The sequence below is a fragment of the Papio anubis genome, chromosome 14 (assembly GCF_008728515.1).
Source record: "Papio anubis isolate 15944 chromosome 14, Panubis1.0, whole genome shotgun sequence".
Lineage (NCBI taxonomy): Eukaryota > Metazoa > Chordata > Mammalia > Primates > Cercopithecidae > Papio > Papio anubis.
This window is the reverse complement of record NC_044989.1, coordinates 75,948,774-75,964,507: the sequence shown is the minus strand read 5'-3', so window position 1 is coordinate 75,964,507 and position 15,734 is coordinate 75,948,774. Positions and strand designations below refer to the sequence as shown.

General features: G+C 38.5%; 1 protein-coding gene across 1 annotated transcript; it reads right to left on the bottom strand.

Moving 5' to 3' along the window:
* Positions 1 to 6,519: 6,519 nt before the first annotated feature.
* On the bottom strand, positions 6,520 to 14,836 carry MRPL19 (mitochondrial ribosomal protein L19). Its single transcript, XM_003908869.5, has 6 exons — positions 14,703 to 14,836; positions 14,394 to 14,511; positions 9,997 to 10,115; positions 9,594 to 9,728; positions 7,335 to 7,516; positions 6,520 to 7,199 (listed from the first exon to the last, which is right to left on the bottom strand). Exons 1-6 carry the CDS (start codon positions 14,803 to 14,805, stop codon positions 6,978 to 6,980), a joined length of 879 nt encoding a protein of 292 aa, XP_003908918.2. The 5' UTR covers positions 14,806 to 14,836; the 3' UTR covers positions 6,520 to 6,977.
* Between the last annotated feature and the right edge of the window lie 898 nt (positions 14,837 to 15,734).

The window sequence follows — 15,734 nt, the reverse complement described above, 5'->3', positions numbered from 1 at the left end:
AAACTACCATCAGAGTGAACAGGCAGCCTACAGAATGGGAGAAAATTTTTGCCATCTACTCATCTGACAAAAGGCTAATATTCAGAACCTACAAAGAACTCAATCAAATTTACAAGAAAAAAAGCAACCCCATCAAAAAGTGGGCAAAGGATATGAACAGACATTTCTCAAAAGAAGACATGCATACAGCCAACAGACACATGAAAAAATGCTCGTCATCACTGGCCATCAGAGAAATGCAAATCAAAACCACAATGAGATACCATCTCACACCAGTTAGAATGGCAATCATTCAAAAGTCAGGAAACAACAGGTGCTGGAGAGGATGTGGAGAAATAGGAACACTTTTACACTGTTGGTGGGATTGTAAACTGGTTCAACCATTGTGGAAAACAGTATGGCAATTCCTCAAGGATCTAGAACTAGAAGTACCATATGACCCAGCCATCCCATTACTGGGTATATACCCAAAGGATTATAAATCATGCTGCTATAAAGACACATGCACACATATGTTCATTGCGGCAATATTCACAATAGCAAAGACTTGGAATCAACCCAAATGTCCATCAGTGACAAACTGGATTAAGAAAATGTGGCACATATACACCATGGAATACTATGCAGCCATAGAAAAGGATGAGTTTGTGTCCTTTGTAGGGACATGGATGCAGCTGGAAACCATCATTCTCAGCAAACTATCGCAATAACAGAAAACCAAACACCACATGTTCTCACTCATAGGTGGGAACTGAACAATGAGATCCCTTGGACTCGGGAAGGGGAACATCACACACTGGGGCCTATTATGGGGAGGGGGGAGAGAGGAGGGATGGCATTGGGAGTTATACCTGATGTAAATGACGAGTTGGGTGCAGCACACCAACATGGCACAAGTATACATATGTAACAAACCTGCACCTTGTGCACATGTACCCTAGAACTTAAAGTATAAAAAAAAAAAAAGAAAAGAAAAGAAAAAAGTGTTAGGTGAACTAACAACCTGCAAACACCTGGGTCGAAAGACTATGGTCAAGATATCAAAAAAGCCATCTATGTTCTGTGAGAAAAAGCTGCAAAGGAGTTTCTTTGGGAAATTAGAATATTCAACAGCACATACAGGGAGATTTAGGAAACTACATGCATACAGAGCAAAAAGCTTGCTCAGACAAGACCTGCAAAGACACTACACTTTTGGGCCTGATTGCTAGGCTCAGTACAAGCCTGGCTAAGTATTAAGGGAAAAGCCCAGCACAGAGCCAATCTGCAAAGACTGGGAGAGATGTTTGTCTGCTAGTTTTAACTCCTTTCAAAGAAATCTATGTCAAACTATTAAACACAAGCTAAGGAACACAGACTTCAGTGATGACACACAGAAGGAGTAGTCTTTGCAAAAATAGTTTGGAAATGTCACTAAACAATAGACTGCTATAATCTTCAATAATAAGATAAATAAAAATTAACTCTCAGGAAGGGGAGAGTATCTGATTTTCAGGGCCACCACATTATAATGTTCAAACATACAGTTTTCAACAACAAAAAGACAGCATACAAAGACACAGGAAAGTATGGCTCATTGAAAAGAAAATAACGAAATCCATCCCTGAAGAAGCACAGACATTGGACTTACTATGCAAAGACTCTAAACAATTGTCTTAGATAAGCCCAAAGAACTAAAGGAAAGCATGGACAAAGAACTAAAGGAAGAAACAGACATATGAACAAAATGAGACTATCAGTAAAGACATAGAAATTATAAAAAGGAACCAAAGATAAATTTTGGAGCTGAAAAGTACAGTAACTGAAATAAATTCACCAGAGGAGTTCAACAGTTGATCTGAACAGGGAGAAAAATCAACAAACTTGAAAAAAAGAAGGGCAACTGCAATAATCAAGTCTGAGGAACAAAAGAGAACACAGCCTAAGAAACTGGTGAGAGAGCATCAAACAGACCAACATGTACATTAAGAATATTTCAGAAGGAAAAGAAAGCAGTGAAAAAAATTGAAGAAATAATAGCCAAAGATGTCCACAATTTGATAAAAGACATAAATCTATGACTCCAAGAAACTCAACAAACTCCAAGTGGGATAAACTCAGAGACCCACACTGAGCCACGTTATAATCAAACTGTCAAAAGACAAAAGCTGAGCAAATCTGAAAAGCAATAAGAACTGACTCATCAAGAATGAGGAATCCTCAAATTTTATAACATTTAATATCTCATGAGAAACCATGGAGTCAGAAGGTAGTGGGATGACATATTTAAAGTGCTGAAAGAAAAATACTGTTACTAAAAATTCGTGTATCTGGCAAAAATAAGGGAGAAATCAAGACATTCTCAGATAAAACAAAAGCTGAGGGAGTTTATTACAATTAGACTTGCCCTGCAAGAAATGCATAAGGGAATCCTTTGGGCTGAAATGAAAGGGCACTAGACAGTAACTCAAATCTGTATATTGAAATAAAGATCCAAAATAAGATATATTGACAAATATAAAAGTCAGTATTACTGTCATACTGTTTTCTAACTCCACTTTTTATTTCCTAAATTATTTAAAAGACAAACTCATACAAATAACTATAAATTATTTATTAGGCATCAGATACATAAACATGTAATTTGTGCCATCAATAACATAAGGGTGGCAGGGGCAGAGCTTTACAGGAGTAGAGATTTTGTATGCTATTGAAGGTAAATTGGTATCAGTTCAAATTAGATTGTTGTAAGTGTAGGACGTTAACTATAATCCCCATAGCAACCACAAATAAAATATCTAACAAATATACACAAAATGGAGAAGAGAATTAGATTAGTTCACTACAAAAAAACAGAAAAGAAGGCCATAAAGAGGAAATGAGGGGCCAAAAAAGTATCTGACATATAGAAAAAGTGTTAAATGGTAGAAGAAAGTCCTTCCTTAATTACTTTAAATGTAAATGGATTAAATTTTCCAATCAAAAGGCAGAAATTGGCAGAATGGACAAAAACAAAACAAAACAAGATAGTGATATGCTGTCTACAAGAGAATACTATAGATCCAAAGACACAAATACATGGAACACATAGATAAAGATACTCTGGGCCAGGCACAATGGCTTACACCTATAATCCCAGCACTTTGGGAGGCCGAGGCAGGTGGATCGTGAGGTCAGGAGATTGAGACCATCCTGGCTAACACAGTGAAACCCCGTCTCTACTAAAAAAATATTTTAAAAAATTTAGCTGGGCATGGTGGCGGGCGCCTGTAGTCCCAGCTACTCGGGAGGCTGAGGCAGGAGAATGGTGTGAACCTGGGAGTTCGAGCTTGCAGTAAGCTGAGATTGTGCCACTGCACTCCAGCCTGGGTGACAGAGGGAGACTCCATCTCAACAACGACAACAAAAAAAGATACTCTGTGCAAACATTTTTTTAAAAAAAGAGAACTTTAACACATTATAAACCACCTTGACCTAAGAGACATATAGAACACTACAGTCAACAATAGCATGATACACATTTTGCTCAAGTGTACGAGGAACATTCTCCAGGACAGACCATCTATTAGGCCACACACCAATTCTCAAACTTAAAAACATTAAAATCATACTAAGTATCTTCTCTAATCACAATGGAATGAACTTGGAAATCAATAACAAAAAATAGTGGGAAATTCATAAACATGTAGAAATTAACACACTCAACCAGTGGATCAAAGAAGAAATCACAAGAGAAATAAAAGATGACATTATCTCGCAATTCCACTCAAGATGTATACCCAAGAGAACTTAGAAACAGGCAATCAAATATATACTTATGTCAATGTTTATCGCAGCATTATTCACAATAGCCAAAAGGTAGAAATATCCCAGTGTTCATCAGAAGATAAACAAAATGTGTACACATACAGTGGAATATTAGTCATGAAAACAAATGAAATTCTGATACATGCCACATGGATGAATCTTAAGGACTGCTTGAGGCCAGGAGCTCAAGACCAGCATGGGAAACATAGCAACACCACATCTCTGCAAAAATCAAAATCAGCCAGGTGCAGTGAACATGTGCCTGTAATCCTAGCTACTCAAGGAGGCTGAGGTGGGAGAACTGCTTGAGCCCAGGATTTTGAGGCTGCAATGAGCTATGATCACACCACTGCACTCTTACCTGAGTGACAGAATGAGACCTTTTCTCAAAGATAAAAAGAAGCAGGTGAGGTTACCTGGGGCTGGGAGAGATACAGGAATGAGGTTATTGCTTAATAGTTACACAGTTTCAGTTTGGGGTGATGAGAAAATTTTGGAAATAGTAGTAATAATTTCACAACATTGTGAATGTAATTAATGCCTCTGACTTGTAAATTTAAAATGTTTACAATGGCAAATTATGTTATATATATCCTACCACAATAAAAAAACTTTAGATTATGTATGTTTAATTTTATTTCTGGGGGAAGATTTGCTTTACTTCTGGGGGAAAATTCACAAGAATTTTAAAGATACTCCTACAGAGTAAAAAGCATGATTGGATACATGTTTTTGAGCACCTGTACTTACAAGCTGATCATACATTTGCAGAGCTTTAGATCCTAAAATACACCCATCTACCATTCTACCAATATTCAAGTGTGTTTATCAAGACAGAAAAATAACAGGTTTTAATAGCTATCTTCTAACAAGATAAAGAGGAAAAAAATATAAGATAGAGGCTCTTGTTAACCTTTTATTTTGAGAGGTTCTTTTGAGAGGTTATCTCAGCAAATAATCTAAACAAGTGAAGGATAGGATATCTATTACCTGTTGATAGTAGTAACATGACTATATAATCATAAGTGAAAAAGATCAAGGAAGTAGCTGAAAGCTGCTGTATGACAGACCCCTAGACAATCTCCTTCCTGGACAGACCCCTCCAGGAAGGGGATTGGAAGCCTCTATTCTAGGAAATCTGACAAAACCAAAATATTCATGTGGAGGAGGGGACTCCCAAAAAAGCCCATTCAGATAACCCTAAAGACAACCCCTTCCCACAATCCCAAGGCTTTGAAGCTTTTTAGTCCCTCATTCAACCATAAGAAGACAGCCAAAGATTACCAGATATCCTGGAAAAGCCTGAAATACAGACAAAAATAAATAAATAAATACAGAAAGAAATTTGGAGGAAATAGATGTGCAAACAATTTTAAATGAAAAAAAAATACAAACACTATATTGAATACCCTTTATCTATGAGCAAATCCATAGATAAAGGCTTTTTGGTTATAAGAAAAGGAACTTTTACAAATCAAGAAGGGGTCTTTAAGATTTTTAAATACAATAGCAAAGAGTTGGAAGATGGTGCTAAAGAGCTAAAAAACAGATTGAGGTCAAGGGAGGGAAGTAAGGAAATAGATACCCAGTGCTGGATATCCAACATCCAAAAAATAGTTCGGAGAACAAAGCGGCAGAGAATAAATCATCAACCAATGCTAAGTGTTTCCCAGAACTGACAGAAGTGAGTTACTACCTTGGAAGGGTTCACCTAAAACCCAATACAATGCATAAATATAGACCCACACCAAGGCACATCATCATTAAATTTATGAGAAACGGAAATCAAAATGGCATTGGATTTCTCCATACAACGATGGAAACAAAGAAAATGGAGCAACAATATTTTTAAAGTTCTGAAGGAAAATTACCTCCTACCTAAACGTATAAACTATCAATCAAACATGAGACATGCAAGGTCTCAAAAATTTTACTTCCACTTAAACTTCCTCTAGAAGCTACCAAAGGATGTGCTCCAGCAAAACAAATTAGTACTCAATAAAATGGAAAATATGGAATCCAGAAAACAGCTGAGCACAGGAAAGAAGTTAGTCCCAAGATAGCTAGGAACTAGAGGGCAGATCTGAAGGTAATGATGGAATGAAGGTAATGGACAGGTTGAGAGTTGCCTTCAAGATTTAGGATAGTACTGTACCTTTTAACCTGAGCAACAGTATACCCAGGTGAGTATGGACCAAATTACATGCTTTTCTTAAGCATGTGTGATTATACCCCAGCTTTCCAATCCATGCTGCATGGATCAGCAACAACACTCATATCATATACCAAAGGTATTGTTTTGACCTAATCCTAAGATGTAGACTTTGATTCATCATGCTGTGAGCATCAAAAAACAGTTTACTACTTCTAACCACATTTCCACGACATCCAGTTACCCAGTATAATCCTGCCAGATACCCTGTAGTGAGCCTTCTGTTTAGCAGAACTCACTCATAACCTTAGCCATGAACTTGCAAAATTGGCCTTTTAAACTCTCAGGGGGAGCTGAAGCCAGACTGTGACCCAAAGACTGTAACGTTTCCCTTGAGGCCTTCATGCAATAATAGTAATACTGCCCTTTTATACTTGCTAACAGGTTTTTCAAAATTAAATATATTGTTGAAGAATATATGTTGGCAGTAAACTAAAAGAAATGCAAAGGAATGATTAACAAGTCAAGATGATATTTACATTTAAAAAGGAGAGAGATACAATTGCAGATACACCAGAATCTTCTGAGATCTTATTAAATGTTTTATTTCTTAACATTCTTAGATATTACTAAATGTTCGATTTCTTAACCTGATAGTGGGTACATGAATGTTTATTTTATTATTCTGTAAATCATACATTATTGTGCTTATGAATTGTTTCTCAATTTACAAAAAAATCACCCCAACTATTCCCCTTGCTCAGGTTCCATGCTCATTAAAGAACATTCTGGTGATGCTCTGACTTCTATTGTAGCTTTACCTCCAATAAGCAAATGGACATCGGACCATCTGGCATGTGTAATTCTCTTTTTAGAGTAATAAACTGGTGTACAAGTTTTATTTTAGAAAAAAGTATTAAAACAATGAATGTTTAGGTCACTTAATTACTATGTTCTTATAAATGAAATTAAATTGGTCTCAAAATATATCCTCTTAGAGCCAATAATCTTCTGCAACTAACCAAATTCATTCTCAGAATCAAGACCTTTTCGACGCTTCAATTTCCTTCCATACTGCAGCTTCAATTTTTGAAGTATCATATTCCCTCATCATATCAAATTCAAGCCACGGCTGACTCCACTTCTGAGCTTCTTTCATTTGCTCTTCAGTTAAACAAAGATCAAATCTGATTCCTTTAATATCAAAATTTGGACGTTCCCAGCGTTTAGACCAGGGCTTAGGCTTCATTTTCACTTTCAGCTAAGGAAGATTAAAAAAAAAAAAAAGGAATAATTAGGCTGATAGGCATAAGCAAAAATTCTTCTGAAGTTTTCATTAAGATGATTCTTTCTTATTTTATACTTGAACTTCTAGTTTCGAATGTATAACCCATACCTCATTAACAGGAACTTCCTGGGTAGGCTCTTGTGCTACTGGCTTCATATTCACATCAAAAGTGCTATATTCAGGAAGGGCATCTCGTAAGTACAGCAAGCTATCATCCAGCCGTTTCTCTAATTTGACCACTTCAATCTCGTGGACCCGAGGATTATAAAGTTCAAAGCAAATCTCAACACCTAAATAGAAAATAAAATACATTCTTATAATCTAAGTCCACATTCCTATACATGTTTCATACTACAGTAAAAGCGTTTCATAAAGGAATTTGCACAAAGTTTTGCATGTAGGAAATGTGCCGTTAATTTGAAATGTTTAAGATAAAGATTACTGAAAGAAATAGAAATAAGCTAAAATCCATTTAAATATAAAGTGAGAAAGTCTGAATTGGAATGATAGTCTAAAAAAGAAAAAATGGCTTCTAGAAATATGTTGAGTCACGTATCTCTTAATTCTCATAGTAGTAACTTCAGAGAAAGTCTGAATTCTTCCCTATGTCATGTTTTTATCTCCCAATTACTTGAAGAAAAATCAATCTTCCATGTTAAGAGTAATAAGATTAATGGTGCAAAAGAAGTAAAATACTAAGTTCCAACTTTGGTTAGAAGCTCCTTTGATTAAGGATTAGTGGATTCAAGGGCTGGAGAGAACTAGTTTTGCTTTTGCCCTTTCACCTTTCACCATGTGAGGGCACAGTGCTTGGCCCTTCCAGAGCACACAGCAACAAGGCACCATCTTGGATGCAGGGAAGGAGGCCTCACCAAATAACCAAACCTGCCAGCACCTTGAACTTAGATTTCCCAGCCTCCCGAACTGTGAGAAATTAATTTGTTCTTTCTAAATTACCCAGCCTGTAGCATTTTGTTATAACAGCACAAACAGAATAAGACACCAGAAATGTAAACCAGAGACCTGTAGCATTTGGTTATAACAGCACAAACAGAATAAGACACCAGAAATGTAAACCAGAGACTGCACAAATGCAAGCAGATGATGGTGACATGGATGAGGGTGACAGCAATGTAGAGGGAAGGACAAAACCGTGATATATTTTTTGGAGATTGTGCCAAGAAAACTTGATTGACTGCATGTGTGAAAGTAAGTGGGTAGGCAGTGGTACCATTTATGGAAATAGAAAAGACTGTGAATGGAACACCATGCAAGGGGAAATAAAGGGTTCTGCTTTCAACTTATGCTGGTAAGACATCCAAATAGAGTGTTGATCAGATAGTTGCAAATGCAAATCTGGAACTTAAAAAGGGTCAGTCCTAGAGTTATAAATTTGGAAGTTATCATTATAAAGATGGTATACAAGCCATTGGACAAGAAGGAAACACTAATGCAGGAAGTAGTCATGGGGAAGGTTGAGGCAGGTTACAACAGTCAGACATACTATAGAGAATGGCAAGAGGGAGCTAATCCTTTTTGAGTATTCTGTGTCCAGTACTTCAAATTCAGTATCTCACAGTTGATTGGCTAGAACCATGTAGAGGAGAAACTATTACTATCTTAATGCTTAAAGAAAATCAAATGACTCACTCCTATGCTCATTTACTTCTATTACAAGGCCTCTCCAAGTATTTGACCTGATTTAAGGCACAAATCAATTAAGTCCTGCTGAATTCCTACACGCACAGCCCACCAGGTCATTACAGACAGCAACTGCTTTCACATTTTCAATTTCTTTGAAAACAAGAATACTTGTTGTTGGAACTTCATGAAGCATTCAACTTGATAAACTTAACTGTTCCTGCCATTTTAATTAATAATCTTGCTAGAGTTTTACTACTTGTTCCTCTGCCTATAAGGCATAGTATACAAACACAATTTTGCCTTTTTAAAATTCCTCCCAAGTCATATAAGACAGTGATACTCATTTTAGGAGCAAGTAATTCATGAAGACATTATATGTTTGTCTTAAAGTTTTACTCATGGGTTATTTGCTCCTAAAACAAATATCCCCATACTGCTTTATAGTGATTTATTCCCCCCTTTGATGTTGCCATGGTTTGCAAAGTCTATTTCTAATGACTGTTGCTCCAATAATATAAGAAGCCTTCAAGAGAAAGATGTCCATCAACCATATTTAATCATTAACATCAAATCTCAATCCATTCTAAAGCCAGAGGCTCCACATCTTCCCTCAGAGTCCCCTTTTACTTTCAAATTTCAGATTTCTTATCCCAGGATGGAGAAACAAAAAGGAATCCTGAGATAACATTTTCTAGACAATGAAAATGATGAAATAAAACTTACCTTGTCCTTCGATAACATTCCTAAGGATAAAAGTAGCTCCAAGGCCTCTTCCTGATCTCTGGATGCAAATCCCCAGAAACTGGCTGATTTTTCCACTGGCATATGGGTCAGCTGTAGTAACACGAAGAATACTTCCTACAAATTCAAAAGAGAAGTGAACTTTTTTTCCAGCACACTCAGCTGAAAAGTAAACTTTATATAAGATGCAGAGACAAACAAATAGCATTGCTAGATAACTTCTTAACTTCCTAAATCTTTTAATTTAGGAATAAATACTTCATATGAGCATAACCCAGATATGTAAAAAAAAATCTTCTTTTGTTTTTTAAGAAAACTAACCATCCAATCACTAAGAAACTAACCACGCAATCACTAATAATAAAAGCATATAGCTCTTACTGACCAACATAGAACTCTGGGATGTGGAGTACTTTTCTCCTTTCTAACATATCTTTTCTTTCTATTTGAAATTTCAGAGGATCTGTTCTTCCCCTTCGAGGAATGAATTCAGGACTCAAGAACCTGTGAAAAATACAAGTAAATTAATTAATTAAAAGTAAACTTAAAAGGCTGCTAAAAGAAAAATTGCTGCTTTTCAAAGAAATTAAAGAATACAATATTGACGTGTTTTATTGTTCACTGTCTAAATAAAAGTCAATCTTATTTCTAAAATTGTTAATGCTCATGAAAACAGCTAACGATTCCTGAGTACTCACCTGGTATTTTGTTAAAAGCTTTGTGAAACATCTATTGCATAAATTAATCCTTCTAGCAACTATGTGGGTTTGGTGTCATCTCCTTTTTACAGAGCAAGAAACTGAAGCTTGAAAAAAGTAAATAACTAACCCATTGCTACATTAGCTATAAATCTGTCAAGTCAAGATTTAAATGTAGGTATGTTTGTCAGTCTCCAAAGCCTATAACCATTACTACAGGTCTCACACTGAGCTATACATGCTACAATAAATTATGTCAGAAAAGAAATCAACATATAAATTACTAATTATAAACTGACTTTTAAAATGATCTTCCTGATCAGAGAAGATGGCCCTGGAGATGGTGCTGAAGGGCCTGCGGCATCTGCAGGCTTGTTTGCTGTATCTGCTGGCCAAGACTGTAGACCAGTTTGAGTATGATGGTTGTGACAACTGTGACGCCTATTGGTAGTCCTGGTGTCTCACGGTTATTATCTTTCTGCCCTCCTGGTACAGCAGTATCCCTTGAAGAAATCCTGAGGCTTTGTAGTGCTCTTCGCTCCCTGACCACGTTTAATAATTCTTGCTTTTCCCCCTCCTCATCTGTTTTCTTCTGTTTACTGCTCTTCCTGTACCTTAGGCCAGTCCCGCATCCTTGCATTTCACATTCTCCTAACTGGAGACCCTTGGGCCTTAGGCGACTGCTGGGTCCTAGTCTGCCTTGTTTGTGCCTCTGTAGGAGGGAAGTCCTTGCTTTTCTCCTCTGGCCTAGTAGGGGACCTTGGGTAATGTCCCATTTTTGGCCAAGATGAGGTATTTGTTTTAGAATAAAAAATTCACCATAAATTCTCATTTACTTAAATTTCCACAGAAATCCTGTTCGTGTCCCCGTTTTGATTTCCCTAAGTTGCTGGTTCTCCCTCTGTAAAAAGAGAATGATTAGACCCTGCCTGTTTACCTCAGGATTGTTGTGATTGTAGAAATGAAGCTATGTGAAAATTGTGTAAATCTTATAAAGGTGAAATCCTTTTGCTTAAAAAATAATAATCTTCCTTTTTTTCTTCTTTAACTGATTTTAAGCTCATTAGAAATATTTAATCTACATAAAAAGTATAAATGACAGTACAATGAATATTCATGTCTCTACCACCCACCTCAAGAAATAAATTATCAATATTGTGGAAGCCCCAGTGTATCCCTTCCTACTCTGTAGAGTTAATTACTATCCTAAATTTGGTGATTATTCCCATGAATTTCTTTCTCTTCCTCAATTTTCTACTTTGAAAATTTTAAAGCCTACCAAAAAAATAATACAATGAACAACTGTAGATCTTTCATCTACTTTTACTAACTGCTAAAATTCTGCTGTATTTGCTTTATATATACATATCATTTTTTTCTGAACCATTTGACAAAGGTGTGGTGGCTTACATCTGTTATCCCAACACTTGAGAGGCCGAGGAGGGTAGATCATTTGAGCTCAGGAGTTCCAGACCAGGCTAGGCAACATAGTGAGACCTCATTCTCCAACAAAAAAATGTTAAAAATAGCCAGGCATGGTGGCGGGCACCTGTAGTCCCAGCCACTTGGGAGAATGAGTAGGGAGGGGCCTAGGAGTGGGAGGCTGCAGAGCCAAGATCATGCCACTGCACTCCAGCCTGGGTGACAAAAGCAAGGCTCTGTCTCAAAAAAATGGAACAGCAAGGCATTTCATTCCTCAATAATTTAGAAGACTTATGCTAAGAATAAGGACTTGCTCCTATATTATCATGATACCCTTATGACACCTATAAAAGTTAGCATTAATTTGATAACATAATCTAATACAGAGATATCGAATCTTCTGGCTTCCCTGGGACACACTGGAGGAATTATCTTGAGCCACACATAAAAGACACTAACAATAGCTGGTAAGCTTAAAAAAAAAAAAAGTCACAAAAAAACTCATAATGTTTTAAGAAAGTTTATAAATTTGTGTTGGGCCACATTTAAAGCTGTCCTGGGCTGCAGGTTGGACAAGCGTGGTCTAATATAGGGTTCATACTCAAATGTATGTCAATATCCTGGGAAGGTATTTTACATCTATTTGTTTCCCAATTCAAAATACAATCAAGCTTCACACATCATATTTGGTCGTTAGTCTCTCAAACTAAGACTTTTCGCCATCTTTGTATTTTTATAACATTAACTTTTTTGAACAGTCAAGGCCTACTATCTTATCCCTAGATTCTGGATTGTTTCCACATGCCTAGACTAAGGTTAAATAATTTTAGTAAGAATATCACAGAGATGATGATGTGAATAACTTATTCTGTCACATCAGGAGACACATAATATCAGCTGGTACGACTACTGGTAAAGTTATGTTTGACTGTTTGGCGAAGTTTCAGAAGGTCCCCCTTAAATTTCTTTTTACTTTACATATGCATGTATGTCTGGGCAACATATACTATTGTTTAGTATAGTTTTGTTTTTGTTTTTTCTGAGACGGAGTCTTGCTCTGTCAACCAGGCTGGAGTGCAGTGGCACCATCTCAGCTCACTGCAACCTCCGCATCCTGGGTTAAAGCAGTTCTCCTGCCTCAGCCTCCTGAGTAGCTGGGATTACAGGCGCATGCCACCACGTCTGGTTTTTTTTTTTTTGTATTTTTGGTAGAGACGGGGGTTTCACCATGTTGGCCAGGCTGGTCTCGAACACCTGACTTCGCGATCTGCCCTCCTTGACCTCCCAAAGTGCTGGGATTACAGGTGTGAGCCACTGCACCTGGCGTATAGTTTTAAACTTCATAAAAATAGCATCCTACTACATTAATGATTCTAAAGGTTTTTTCCCACACATATTTGTGAAAATCATCCATGTTTAAAAGTTAGTTCTAGTTCATTCACTTTTCACTGCTGTACAATAAATATTCTGTCATATGAATGCATTTGCCTATTCACCTTCTGTTGGTTATCTATTCTGCCTCTAAATTTTTGTTATAAAAAATACTTACATTCATTCTTGTACTTGTCTCCTTGTACATACATGTAAGAGTTTAGGTTGTGTGCTTTCTGAGAAGGTATACACAACTTAAACTTACTAAATTCTGTCAAATTGTTCTCCAGAACATATCATTTACATTCCTGTTTAAGTGAATTCTATTAAATGCCACCCTTTAAGAGATATTCCATTAATACCTTCAAAAAAAAAAAGTTTTATAAGAAAATATTTTCTGAATCTCTAGGTTCTCTAACTCCAAGTTTACTTCTATTTAAATCCGTGGAATATTTTAAATGTTTAAAAAAAAAAAAAGGCCAGGCGTGGTACCTGTAGTTCCAGCTACTCAGGAGGCGGGAGGATCACTTCAGCCCAGGAGTTTTGAGGCTGCAGTGAGCTAAGATCACCACTGCACTCCAGGCTGGGTGACTGAACCACACTCTATCTCAAAAATTTAGGAAACAAAAAAAAAATCCCAGAGGTAATCCAATCAACAACCTACAGTTCTTTCAAGAAGCCTATAATCATAGCAGGTTTTTCCTCTGAAAACTGTTTTTTTAAAAAAGGTTGTTACACAGCTCTCTTTTCAGATCTTAAGTCCTTTAAATTTACATGTACCTCCAAGATTACCACCATTCATTTTAGTTTTTATTCACACTGTTTTGATGAGTAAGTTTCAGATACACTTTAGCGGCAATTATTACTGTGCCTTGTCTGCCAAAACTTCCAACCTAACCCACAGCAAATTTTTTAAGTTGGCCAATCTATTCCTATCCAGGGTTGGGGTCTTTTGAGAGAAAAGAACGGCTCTTGGACATAAACAGGTATAAACAGGATGTACCTCAGAGAAAAACTCTTGGTATAGGACATATACCACAGAAGAAAGAGCTTAAAATATGGGGAATCCTTACTTGAAGTTCTGACTCAATAAAACTGCAAAGAAGTTCAATGCTGGCTTGGGGAGAAGCGAGGAAGACAGAACACTGTGGTGCACGGGCTCATGAATCCTACACACCAGCTCGTGCAGGGGAAGGTGCAGCCCCCACCTTAGAGCCGGTACCTCCAACGCTAACGCGCTCACGCGCGCACCGACCCCAGTTGCCGGCCTGGCGCCAGGGCAGTGGCTCACCTGCGTTCCTGTTCCGGCGGGCGGCGCTTGTCCATGATGACCGGCTTCGGCGGCGGCTGGAACGCGCCGGGCTCGGAAGGCCCAGTGCTGTGCTGCCGGACAGGCCCCGCGTGGACCCCTGCAGGAGCGGACGACGAAGGTCAGGACTCTAGTGCCAGCCCTGAGATCCCGCAGAGCCCCGCAATCTCCCCCAACCCGGTGTCCCACGGAGGACCAACTCTGGGGTTGCCTCTCATCTCCAGGCTCGCCTCCCCCATCCTGACCCTGGGCCCCTAACGCGCCCCAGCTCGCAAGTCCCGCTCCTCTTACTGCAGGCGAAAGAGGCCGGCGCGGGGAACAGAGTCCTGGCGGCTTGGAAACTCCGACCTAGGCCCATTGCAGCCCCGTGCCCCGCTGCAATGCAGGACGCCATGCCGGCTAGCTTACGTCAAGACTACAACTCCCAGTAATCAGCGCGAGGAGATTGTAGCTGCCTGCCACTAGATGGCGGCTGCTATGGGACAAAATAGATAAGTCTCTCCCCCTGCTCTTTTCCTGGTGTCTTGGGAAAAGAGCAAATTTCTCTAGTTCCCCATAATTAGCCAAGTTACACCCCTCCACAGGGGTGTTCTCCCGGCCTAGAAAGTTCTTTCCTACCTCTCTGAATCAACTCTATCTTCTCAGGCAAGCTCTCGCTATGTGAAAATCCCGTTGTAGGCCTTCATTCCCACTAGGTGCCTTCGATTGGCAGCTCTGATCTCATTTGCAATTCTTTCTTTCTTGCGTAGTTATTAGATTAGTATTTAAATCTGCTATTATACTATAATGAGGCAAAGGAAGGGAGAAAGTCTTCTTTTTTCTTACTGTTTTATCCCAGCACCTAGAACCTACCTGGGCCCTCACTAACTCTTTGTTTTTGTTTTGTTTTGTTTTGTTTTTCTGAGACAAGGTCTTCTTCTGTTGCCCAGGCTGGAGTGCAGTGGCGCGATTATGGCTCTGCGGCCTCCAACTCCTGAGCTCAGGCGGTCCTCTCACCTTAGCCTCCAGAGTAGCCGAGACTACAGTCTTGCACCATCACGCCCAGCTGATTTTACAAATTCTTTGTTGAATGCACAGAAAGGAGAATAGAACAGTTCCTGACAGAACTGGTGGCCCGTAGTCCTTGAGACTACAGAAAGCCTAAACCCTTTGAGGAACCCAAATGAGTTTGGGCTGGGCAACAGTGGGTATGGATAGGTGGGGGAAGTAAAGCTGAAAAGTCTTGTTAAGAAATTTGGAAAATGACTGGGCATGGCCAGGTATGCCTATAATCCCAGCACTTTGGGAAACCGAGGCAGGAGGATCCCTTGAGTCCATGAGTTG